Here is a 12,431-nt window from a genome sequence, read left to right on the forward strand (position 1 = left end):
GTACTCAATCATTTCTGTCTGCACCTAAACACATCTTCCATTATACAAGAAAAAGAAAAAAACCCCTCTTAACCCCACTTCTCAGGCTGCCTCCCCATTTCTCTGCTCTTCTTTACGCAGCGTTCCTCAGAGTTTTCTATACTCACCCTGTCGTCTTTTTACTCACCTTGATCTCGTTCAGCAGTCATGGTTTTAAAAACCCTCTAAATACTGATGACTCTCAGATTTCTGTCTCCAACCCTAACCTATCCCCTAAGCTCCAGACTTAAATACCGGACTGCCTACTCATCTCCTCTCATAGGATGGGTAGTTAGTACCTTAAGTTTAACATATCCCAAACTAATGTCTTGATTTCCTTTCCCCTCCACCATGTTTCTTCTTTTTCTTTACACATTCCAGTACATGGTACCACTCTTAACTTCCTGGTTCATTTATTGCCATATAGACTTTCTCCTAATAAATGAACCAGGTTAATTTTCCCCCTCTGTTTATAGTCAAGACTTAGTAAGCACTGTACTTTGTGTAGAGCACATTAATAGATATTGCTGATGAGGAGAGATTAGAAAGTAGGGAGTCTGTCTTTGAGGAATTTACAGTCTATTGGAGGAAGAGAGGGGTATCATGAAAGCATAAATAATCATTTAAGCAAAATAAACTAGTTACTTAATGAAGTAAGGTCATTTCCAAGTTGAGACGTTCTACCATGTCTATGTTAAGACATTCTACCATGACAGGGAGGACTTGAAGAAGAATAAATGAAAATGCTTTAAGTTTCGTACATTTTAGCTTTTTCACATAGGAGATCCAGGTACAACTAAACTTTAGATTTTGCTATCTCTAACCAAGACAGCCAAAAAAATCTATTTGTTAAACAGCTTCTTTATATGAAGGCCTTGGGTCACACATGTAGATACAAAAGATTATGAGACCCACTCCTTGTTCTCAAAGAAACACTACAGTTTACGTAAAAAGATGAACCATGACAAGTTAAAGATAACTAAAGATACAAGGCACAATACAAAAATCCACTTTCATTCTGAGAAGGGTGGTAGTCAAGAAAGGCAGAACTTAAAGTAACAGATGATTAGCTTTGATAATAGTGTAAATGGAGCCATGCCTAATTAATTGTTATGCCCTATAGTTAATACCTGATTAAATCCTACTCATGCACACCCAAAGGAAATTGGTCTCAAGCATTCTGTGTTTGGGCAGGTAGAAAGACCGCAGCAGATGGTAGAAATCACTGACCCAGGCTGGGTTAGTCGGGAGACGCTTATAGAAATGATGAGAATGCTGTGGGTTTGACAGAAAGGCTGCGCAAGATTTGTCCAAAAAAAGAAAAATTGTTGGAGGGTAGTATTTGGAAGCTAATAGAAAGGGTCCATATACCTATGCAGTGTGTCTGGGAGTGATAAAAACAACAAAATTTCACTTAAAAAACTTGCTTTAAGGAGCCCAAAATATAGCTAACACAATTTTTGTATGATAACCTTGGTTAATAGATTCTGTACCCTGGAACTATAGGCACACACTATGTGAAGTCACTGGTTACATATCTCATTCTTCTCCTAATAGGAGGTAAACTCAGTATGGTTGGCTGAATCAAATAGTAAGAATTTATTGTGCAATTACTTTGTGGCTATAGAGCACAAAGAGTACTGTGTTGTACCCTTCCAGAGATGTTAAAATAAGGATTCTGGAAGCCCTTTAAGTAATTACTCCATTTTCTGAGACTTAGTTTCCATTTTTCTTCACAGTTATATTTCCATTGCCTCATGTACCTCCTGATACATGGTAGGCACTTAATACAGAAAGTGAGGGAAGGAAGAAAATAAGTTGAATGGATTGAATAAAATAATATACACATGAAGGGTCCTGCACAGTAAATTATTACTTGACTTTGTGTCTGTCCTCATTTGTTAACATAGTGCCTAAAGTTATTTGAATTAATTTATTTTTTCTTCAATCAGGAAATATTGCATAAAATATGCCAGGCACTGAGAACAGTAAGCAAAACAGGAAGAAATTTCTGCTCTCATGCCCACTTACTCTTGTGGGAAAAGACAGGCAGTAAAGAAATATATACGGTGTCAGGTGGTGATAAATGCTATGAGGAAAATTAAAGGGAGGGGTTAAAAAGATTGCTAAAGGTTAGTTAGGTAGGTGGTCAAGAAACATCTTCCTATAAGTGACATTTGAACAGAGATCTGAGGAAGTGGGGGAATAAACCATGATGCAGATTTCTAGAAAAAGTTTCTGGACAGAGGGAGGAGCCAATACAAAGACCACGAGCAGGAAAGTGCTTGGTGTGTTTAAGGACTTCCGTGGAGGTTTGTGTGGCTGTAGCAGTGTAAGCAAGTAGTAGAAAAAAAATCAGGAAAGGAACGGGAAGCTGGATTACGTGAAACCTAAAGGAGTTGTAAGGACCTTGTCTTTTACTAGGAGTGAGGCGACAAGCCATGGGAACTGGAGGACTTTGAGAAGAAGAGTGACATATTCTGACTTTCAAAGAATCCTGGTTGCTATGTAGAGAATAAATCATAGAAGGACCAGGATAGAAGCAGGGACACTTAGGAGGCTGTGGCAATAGTCCAGGCAAGAAGTATTGATAGCTCAGATTTGATAATACTAGACAAGGGAGTGAGAAGTGGTTGGATTGTGGATATATTTGAAGGTAGGGCTGAAATAATTTGCTGATGGATTTGATGTGGGTGTGAAAGAGAGGAGTCAAGGATATTCCCAAGGTTTTTGTACTAAACAGTTGGAAGAACGGACTTGCTAGTGAGATAGAAAACTATAGAAGGAACAGCTTTGCCGGTAGCATAAAGAGATGTTTAGGACTTGCAAAATTTGAGAGGCCTATAAAAGTCTGGAGGACTCTATTATAGCAACTAGCACATAGGAAGTTATAATTATGAACCATTTTTATTATAAATTTAAACAACTAGAAAACATTGAGTACAAATTTTTTTTATAAATAGAAAATGCTGCAGGAATTAAAAGAAGGGAAAAATCAATATGAGTTAGGGCAATAATGAAGCTTCCATGGAAGAAAGAGAAACTTGACCCAGACTTTAAAATGAATTTTGATACAGGCAAGCAGAGGCATTTCAGGTGCTGTGATGAGTAAAACTCAGAAATGGATTTGAATACGTCGTGCTGGTACAGTGAAGAGATGTTTCTCTTCAAACAAAATTTCATTACAGGCATGAACTTGAAGTTTGTTTTTGTTGTTGTTATTGTTTAGTTTTATTTTATTTGGAAACAAGCCTATTTATTTTTAAAATGTTTTTTCTATGCTTACAAAACTGAGCTCAGTAGACATTACAAGACTGACCAGTTTCATGGTGTCATCCTCACTTGCTCTGGCACCCATGATTGATGATGGTTTTTGCATTTGTACCATTAGGTTTTACCACCATTGAGGGATGTGACAAATCGACCTGAAGTTGGCTCAACTGTGAGAAATAAGCTGGTGCGCCTCATGACACATGTTGACCTTGGAGTCAAACAAATTGCTGCTGAATTCCTTTTTGTCCTTTGCAAGGAGAGAGGTATGTTAAACTCTACTTGCCCTCTACCTTTTAATTTTTCTGAGGGAGTTTGAGAAATCTTTCTGATAATAGTAGCCATATAATTCTACTCTTCGCAGAGGTTACTCTCCATCAGCTCTGTTAGAGGCCTAAGGAGATATTAAAAGTAATAATTTAAAAACATTTTCTGTATACTTCTGAATTCATTGAGAAATGCAGATACACTACCAAACACACTCACATTTACACTCTGCCTTCTATATCCTTAAACCAGACTTCTTAATCTTGATGAGTCAGGGCCCAGATCCATTATGAAAAATCTGCTTAACTAATTCAGGTGCTGCAATTTTGATAACCGGACAAAGGCCTGAGTTAGTTCCCCTTTTTAACTCCTTTTGGAATTAAAGCTATAGGAGCTTTGGCTTCTTCACTGTTATTAGTCAATAAATTGTTATAGAATGTAAGCTATATAATATACTAGATCAGCAATTTTCAACTGGTGTGCCGCGGCACACAAGAATTTTTAAAACATACAATACCTGACCTGACTAGTCAGGGCACTGACTTCTTTTCCCTTAGATTGTCAAATAAAAAAATTACAACAGCCAACACAGCAATGGCTATCTGGTATGAATGAATCAGATCAGCAAGAAGTGTAGTTTTTGGTGTGCCATAGAATTTTAGTAATTAGTTTATATGTGCCATGAGATGAAAAGATTGAAAATCTCAACTACATAAAATAACTATACTACAATGTAATAAATACTATTTTATAAGTATATATAAAGTGATTGTCTTCTGAGATATATCTGACAATTTTATGTTTCCTAAAATTGTATGGGGTATTTCCTCCACAGAAGGCAGTTCTCCAAACAGGGCACTTTGACTGTTATTCTGATATCCTTACCTGTTTCTTCATCTCCTGGTTCATAAATATACTAGTATAAAAGTCACATCTAAGCAGATTTTATATTCCACTCCTGTATAGTACCTCAGTTTTGTGAGATAGAGAATTTGGAGGTAGAAAACTTCACTTACTTCTCTCAAAATCTTAAGTCAGTGGAAATTTTTTTTTTTTTACCCCAGCTTTATCAAGGTATAATTAAAAATAAAATTGTATATATTTGAAGTATACAACATGATGACTTGATACATAAATACATTGTGAATTTACTACCACAGCCAGGTTAATATATCCACTACCTCACATAGTTAGCGTTTGTGTGTGTGTCTGTCTGTGTGTGTGGTAAGAACAGTTAAGGTTTACTCTCTGAGTACATTTCAAGTGTACATTACAGTCTTAATTATAGTCACCATGCTGTATATTAATTCCCAGAACTTACTCATGTTATAACTGTAGGCTTGTACTCTTTGACCCAGCATCTCCCCATTTCCCATACCCACTACCAACCCCCTGGTAACCACCATTGTACTCTGGTTCTATGAGTTTTTTGTTTGTTTGGTTTTTAAGATTCCACGTATAAGTGAGATCATACGGTATCTGGCTTATTCACTTCACATAATGTTCTCTAGGTTTATCCATTTTGTCACAAATAGCAGGATTTCCTTCTTTTTCAAAGCTGAATAATGTTACATTTTATACATATATATGGTTACCACATCTCCTTTATCCATTCATCTATCAATGGACACTTAGCTCATTCCATATCTTGGCTATTGCATATAATGCTGCAATAACATGGGAATGCAGATATCTCTTGGGGATACTGATTTCATTTCCTTTGGGAATATCCCCAGTAATTAGATTGCTAGATCATATGATAATTCTATTTTTATTTTTTTGAGAAACCTCCATGCTGTCTTCCATAGTGGCTGCACCAACTTACTTTCCTACCACATCCCTTTTCACCACATCCTTGCCAACACTCTTGTCTTTTTGATAAAAGCCATCCTAACAGATGTGAGGTGATCTCTCGTTGTGGCTTTGATACGCATTTCCCTGATAGAGATGTTGAGCACCTTTTCATGTGCTATTGGCCATTTCTATGTCTTCCGTGGGAAAATGCCTATTCAGGTCCTTTGCCCCCTGAACAACATGGGGGTTTAGGGGTTCCGACCCTCCACACAATTGAAAACCCACATATAACTCTTGACTCCCCAAAAACCTAACTACTAATACCTTACTGTTGACAGGAACATAAGCAGTCAATTAGCATATATTTATATATTTTGTATATGTATTATATACTATATTCTCTTTTTTTGCACTTATTTATTTTAAAGTTTCTTTATTTTTATTGTTGAAAATATTATAGATGTCACCTTTTTACCCCCATTGATCCCCTCCACCCCGCATCTACCTCACCCCCAGGCCTTCCCCAAACCAATTTCTGTGTCCAGGGTTATGCTTATAAACATATAAGTTCTTTGATTAATCTCTCCCTACCCACTCCCCCATCACCACCTTCCCTCTGAGATCCCTCAGTCTGTTCCATGCTTCTATGTCTCTGGATCCATTTTGTTTATCAGTTTATTTTGTTTATTACATCCCACATATAAGTGAGATCTTGTGGTACATATATGTACTATATTCCTACAGTAAAGTAAACTAAAGAAAAGAAAATATTAAGAAAATCATGAGGAAGAGAAAATATATTTATAGTACTGTATGTATTGAAAAATATCTGCATATAAATGGACCCATACACACCCACAGTTCAAACCTATGTTGTTCAAGGGCCAACTGTATTCAGTGTTTTGCTATTGAGTTGTATCCATTGACCCAACCATTTCAGTTCTGATTAAGATGGTATATTAGCAACATAATGTGATCAGTATCATAACAATGACCATAGCTGTGTAGAGGTATCATGTCCCGAATGTCCTATGCCATAATCCCATTTAATTTTCATAAGGACACCCTAATATAAATATTATTTTTTCAGTGTCATAAAGGAGGCACCCTGGCATTTGAAAGCCTTTCAGTAACTTGTCCAAGGTTACGTAGTTGCTTAGGGCTGAAGCCCCCATTTGAGTCCTCTCACTCAGTTCTGCCATATTTCCTCTCACGAGAATTATCTTCAACTGTTATAGACTAGCTATTTAACATCTGCTCTTCTCAACAGCTCAATTTTTTCATGACTTTGAAAAAAATTGATAATCGCATGTTGGAATTAGGTGACAGGTATAGTGTCTTGCATATATTCTGCAAATACTGGCTGAATTAAAATGATTTTTCTGAAACAAGAAAGAAACGGGTTTTTTTAAGTATAATTATATATATAGAAACATGCATAAATCTAAACCACATACATATGTATCTATTCATTAAAAAAGCTTTATCAAAATATACACCAAAATATTATCCATTGTTACCTCTAAGTAGTAGGATGACTATTAACATTTTTTTTAATTTTCTGTTCTCTAAATTTTTTCCTACAATGAGTATGCATTTTTTGTTTTACTTTTAAAAAAGTTATTAAATGAGGGAAAATAAAGTTTATTTCCTCTATCATTATATATCTAATTACAGTCACCTTACTAATGACTTAGTGAATTATGTCTTAGCAAATATAGTATATGTATTTATAAAGGAGTTTGTTAATTGTTTTTCATTTGAAATGATTTGCTTTTTTCCCCCTTGGACCCAACATTTGTGTTTCTATATGGTCCTGACTTTGAGCCCAAAGCCAACCCATATTAGCAAAATTTTATCTTTTTCATTTGACCTTTAACAACTCATATATACTCATCTGCTTTTCCTTCCAATTTGATTTTAAGTTAAGTAGATTTATTCTTCTGAAATAAAAATTTACTCATTTAACAAATATTTTTTGAGCTAGACCTTGGGAATACAGAGGTATGTATGCAAGAAAAATAAGGTCTCTGCCATCCTTCATATTATTTACTTTCTTATCAAGGGTTATAACACAAATGTCTGCAAGTACCAGGCTGGTAATAAAGTAAGTCAAATGGACTGGATGTAAGATGACAAATGAAAACTGACACTTAGCTCACTGTTGGGGAGATAGTGGATTGGGACTGGGGAGCAAGGGGACTGGGGGGGCTGGAAAGAGGACATTGCTGCTGTGTTGGGCTCCAACTTATTATTACCATGAAGAAACTTGTAGCCAGTGTTACCAAATCTTACAGATTTTCCAAGAGATGCTAGGATCTGGATTTTTACATAAAATCTGCCAGTTTTTAAATTCTGTCAACTAATTCTAATTTTAAAATCTTCGAGGGGTGGTGCACAGAGTTTGTATTCCACATTCAACTTAAAAAAGTTATCAGATTTTGGAATTGGGGTTGGGTTTGGAGGCAGACTGTATCAAAATGAAATAAATTTCAAATAACTTATATAAGTGACTGAACTTCCCTTTTAAGGATATTCAAAGCTGTTTGAAAGTGAGGGTACCATGATCAAGGCTCAAAAGTCAGACAACTAAGTAGAGACAACAGGCAGCTGTCAAATTGGGTTAGGAACACAGACTAGATTAAGAAAGAGAATTGAAATGGGGTGAGATACAAAGGGCAAATTTTATGGAAGACTTGGCACAGAAAGAACTATCCAAGTGTCTTCAACACCCATCTGTGCCAGGCTAAACTGTATCTCCAACTGATAGTGGCCCACAAGTTAGCTTATGCTCATGCTACAAACTTGTTTTGTGGAGCCCTGACAAAACTAAACTTTTATTACCTGCTCTGCAAATTGTGTACTTTCTAAGGGGGGGCCTCAAGTTAGGCCTTAATATGGTTTAATAAAAGAAAATAATTTTTAAAACTTCCTGCCTTTGTGGGGTATTCCCCCCTTTTAACACATTCATTACTTCCTAATATGTGCATTGTGGTAGGGGCTGAATTGCAGAGATAAATAAAGCTTGAAATCCCTCAGCCCATACCCCACACCTTTATAAACTTACTTTTGCCTCCTTTCTCAGAAGAATAGGTGTCTATCTCAGAGCCAAGCAGTCCTCCTTCCCTATGATCTTTTTTCTTCCTGTCTTCTCAGAAGGCTTGCTCCATCAGTTGTTACCCTCTATTTTGTTTTTTAACTCTGCCTATGTTTTCCTCAACCTATATGTGTCTTCATGTCACTGTCCTTCACATCTCAGCATCTTGAAAAATTAACTTGCTTTTCTTATCAGTACCGTACTACCCACTCGGGCTTCAACTTGCTGCCAGCCAGGCTTTGCACTACCATTCCCTAGCTCCCGAGTCCATTGAAAACGCTCTCGATCAGGTCACAAGTTGACTAACAAATTATATGGTAGGTATTATTCAGCCCTTGTCTTACTGTATCTCTCATAACAGTTAACATTTGACCACTCTGTTTCCATGCTACCACACACCTGGATTTCCTTCACCTACCTCTCTGTCTCCTTTTCAGTCTCGTTTGCTAACTCCTATCTTTGTCCACATTTAATTGCCACTGTTCTTTAGAGTTCTCTTCTGGCCCCTGGTCTCACTTTACATTGCTCCCTGAGTGATCGCATCCTCTCCCTTGACTTCTGCTTCAACCTATTTGCTGGGCATTTCCAAATCTAAGTATCACTTAATAAACTATTAAAGTAGTCATCTCTCTCTCTCTGTCCAGTCAGGTTTTCTTCATTTTGTCTTTCACATGGCTAACAGAGGGATTGTTCTAAAAGTACAAATACAGTTTTCTCATTCCCTCTTGTAAAAGTTTTAATGACTCCTTGTCACCTGCATGGTAAAATCCAAATTTTCCCTCCCATGTTACCTCCATAGAGTATTCTTAATCATACCAAGTTCTTTATTCTTGCCTGGTTATATTGCACCAATTCTTGCCATATCCTCATGACTTAGTAGATGCTGTTCCTTTTGCATGGAATACCTTTCCCCATCTTTGTTAGCATGGTGAGCTTTATTTATCCCTGAAGATCAGGTTAAGCATCATCTCTGTGAAGACATCTCTGATCATCCAAGGCAGCGTTAATCATTCTGTGCCTTGTATCATTTTCACTTATCTCTGTTTTTAATACTTTCTGCATTTGCTAATGTTTTAACTCTTTTTTGTTTGTTGAACTTTCATCCTAGACATTAGTTTCTTTAGGTTAGAGATCGTGTCGTCTTCATCTTTGGATCCCTAGTATTTAACAAAGGACTTACAAATAGTAGGTGCCCCATAAGGGTTTAAAGAAAGAGCAAATGTTTGTGCTCTCTATGCATCTACTGGGGAGAGTACAGGGTGGGCAAAAGGAGATTTACAGTTGTATGTGAAACAGTTTATTCTTGTATTCTTATTTATTAATTATTGTATTATTTTCCATAAGAACAACTACAAACCTACTTTCACCCCACCCTGTACATTGTCTTGTGGATTTCTCCGCATAAAGGGATCGTTTCAGGGCACTGTGGTAAGCAGCATGAGGAGTGTGCGGATTCTTTGGCCTCCCCTGGAAGAGGGAGTGGCTGGGTGACGCAGAGAAGGTCAAAGAAAATCTTCATGAAGAGGAGAGAGAAATGGGAAACCGTCTTGATACATCCAGAAAAGAAGCTACATCAGGTGTGAGGGGTCCACAGTGTGTAGGAGTAGTTAGGAGACGAGTTTGGAAGTGAAAGCGGAGGCCAGAAAATGAAGAACCCATTTGGACCTGCTTTAGAACTTGAGCTTCCACCTTTAGGGGAGAAATTAGAAGTTTCACCCAGGAAGGTGGTAATGTCATATTTTTGCTTTACGAAGGTACAGCAGGCAGTTGTACGGAGGGATGGGAGACTGGAAATAGGGAGAGTGGTTAGAGTTCCGCAAGTACAGAGTTTCTAGAAGCTGCAGTATTGGAAAGGAAAGGAGTGTGATAAACCCACGTTTGCGTAAGCAGTGTACCATGACTACCAGTGTGTTCTGACTTTGTGGTGTACTGTGATTTGCTTTCCTCTGTTCATAGTGCCCTCTAGCATCCTGATGAAATAATGGTGAAGCATTTCTTGCAACTTTCTGACTGAATGCTATTTGGTTACCATGACAAAGAACACATATATCTATGTGCTGCTTTTCCTTTTAAGGACCACCAGGATATCTTTTCTTTGCCTTAGCAGTGCACCTTACCATCCGCCTTCAGCCCATTTTCCTTTTTACTGCTTCTCCCAATATCAAATAGGATGCTTACAGCATATTTGAAAATAGACTAAAAAGCAGCTAGAAACACTCCACCAAATATAGTTGACCCTTCAGTAGCATGGGGGTTAGGAGTGCTGACCACTGGTGCCGTTGAAAATCAGTGTGTAACTTAAGTCAGCCCTTCACACATGCAGATTCCCAGCCAAGGACTGAAAATACATAATGTCAGTCAGAACTTCACAAGGAAAATGCTTCTTACTGTGAGGAGTTTGTAGTCAATCTGTCTTCCAATCCCAACCCCCATTTCCAGTACTTTATGCTATCAACAAAAGTTCATTTGATTTTAAAACTATTAGCTGTAGCCTCATCTACTTGAAGGCAAGCTGCATCTTAACTGGTCTCGGTGGCTGAAGCTGTCAGAGTTGGCACGTGATGTTTGTTCCAGTGAATGAGCAGTAAGTCGTGTTTTCATAAGCGCGCTAGGGAGTTTTCCTGTTAACTAGCTTTCAGAAGGACATTCTGCATAAGAAAGCAGGTTATTTAGTGTTCTGTAGACTTCTTTGTAACCTATTTTGGACTTTGATAAACTGAATTCTTAATCTTTAGCCATTGCAGGTGGCTATTTACGTTTGGAGTCCTTTTTATTGTTACTGTTTTTAGGGGCATTCATTTAAACCGTTTATTCATGTCACCTCAACTTAGACTTTCACAATTTCAGTGAATATTTCTTTTCTAGACCACTAACCATCCTTATTTGTTAAAAATAAATAAATGAATGAATAAATAAATAAGCAAGCAAGCCCTGTCAAAAATGTTTACAATGAGAGTATCAGTGCCATGTGGCTTCAGATCTATGGTCCTTTGGCCTCAGTGACTTTGTGTCATTAAGGTCATGTCTGATTCCATGAATGTTAAGAATACCTGTATACACTAGATAATCACTTTTCCATTAACAATTCATTAATTTATCTAAACCACTTCATCCTGTGGAGGTACTGAATGTAAGAGAGAGCGTATCAGATTTATTAGAGGGCTTTCAAATTATACCACCAGCATCTCTCATTAAATTCTAATGTGATTTTCTTGAGCACCCACTGAGAATTATTACCAAGGGTTTTATCTATAGGTTTTAAGGTAGCAAATGGAAACTTAAGAGTGCAAACTTTATTTAATCTACTTATATTATTAATCCATGTTTCTTTTTGCACAAATTTCACCAGCTTGCTATATTCTTTGAAAGCAGGACTTCCTTTTATTTTCACTGTCAAGGGAGGTACCCTGTAGTTGAAGTATCTGAAAATATAGTGCACAACTCCATCCTGGACTGTTCATCCTATCCACGCCCTCCTAATTTCATACCCTTCTCACATTCGTCCTCTGTCCTTACCCACCTAGTTCCCTGTCCACTGTCCCTTTCTAGCTCCCAGTCATTTTAATTGCCCTCCTCTAAATCTTCTCCAGTTTTACTTTGTCTTTTTTCAAGGTAAGTGATCTAGGTATCTGAATTATAATGTATTTCAGATGTAGATTTTACTAAGGCTTTACTTGTGGATAAGATAGTGTTGTTTTGCCCTGGCATGGTTGCTCAATGGTTAGAGTGCTGGCCCACAGACTGACGGGTCCTGGCTTGTTGGGGCCAAGGGCACATACCTCGGTTGCAGGCTCTTCCTGGCCTCAGTTGGGGTACATGCAGGAGGCAACCAATCAATGTGCCTCTTTCATATTGATGTTTCTCTCTCTCTCTCCCCTCCCCCATCTCCCTGAAAAGCTATGGGAAGAAAAATATCCTCGGGCGAGTATTAACAAAAAAGTTAGTGTTATGTTTACAGTTGTTTTTCGGTGGCCATTTTATTGAA

General features: G+C 37.5%; 1 protein-coding gene across 5 annotated transcripts in view; it reads left to right on the forward strand.

Annotated features, from left to right (window-relative positions):
- RIC8B (RIC8 guanine nucleotide exchange factor B) overlaps positions 1-12,431 on the forward strand; it is a 97,368-nt gene that overhangs the window by 60,093 nt on the left and 24,844 nt on the right. For all 5 annotated transcript variants that reach the window (XR_015714083.1, XR_015714082.1, XM_016223168.2 and 2 more), the window contains exon 7: positions 3,410-3,554. Coding sequence is in view for 3 of the 5 variants with exons in the window: in XM_016223168.2 (XP_016078654.2) it covers positions 3,410-3,554 (145 nt within the window). In the remaining 2 variants the exon portion in view is untranslated. The remainder of the gene's footprint in view (positions 1-3,409; positions 3,555-12,431) is intronic.

This window comes from Miniopterus natalensis, chromosome 2, assembly GCF_054644295.1.
Source record: "Miniopterus natalensis isolate mMinNat1 chromosome 2, mMinNat1.hap1, whole genome shotgun sequence".
In the NCBI taxonomy this organism is placed as follows: domain Eukaryota; kingdom Metazoa; phylum Chordata; class Mammalia; order Chiroptera; family Miniopteridae; genus Miniopterus; species Miniopterus natalensis.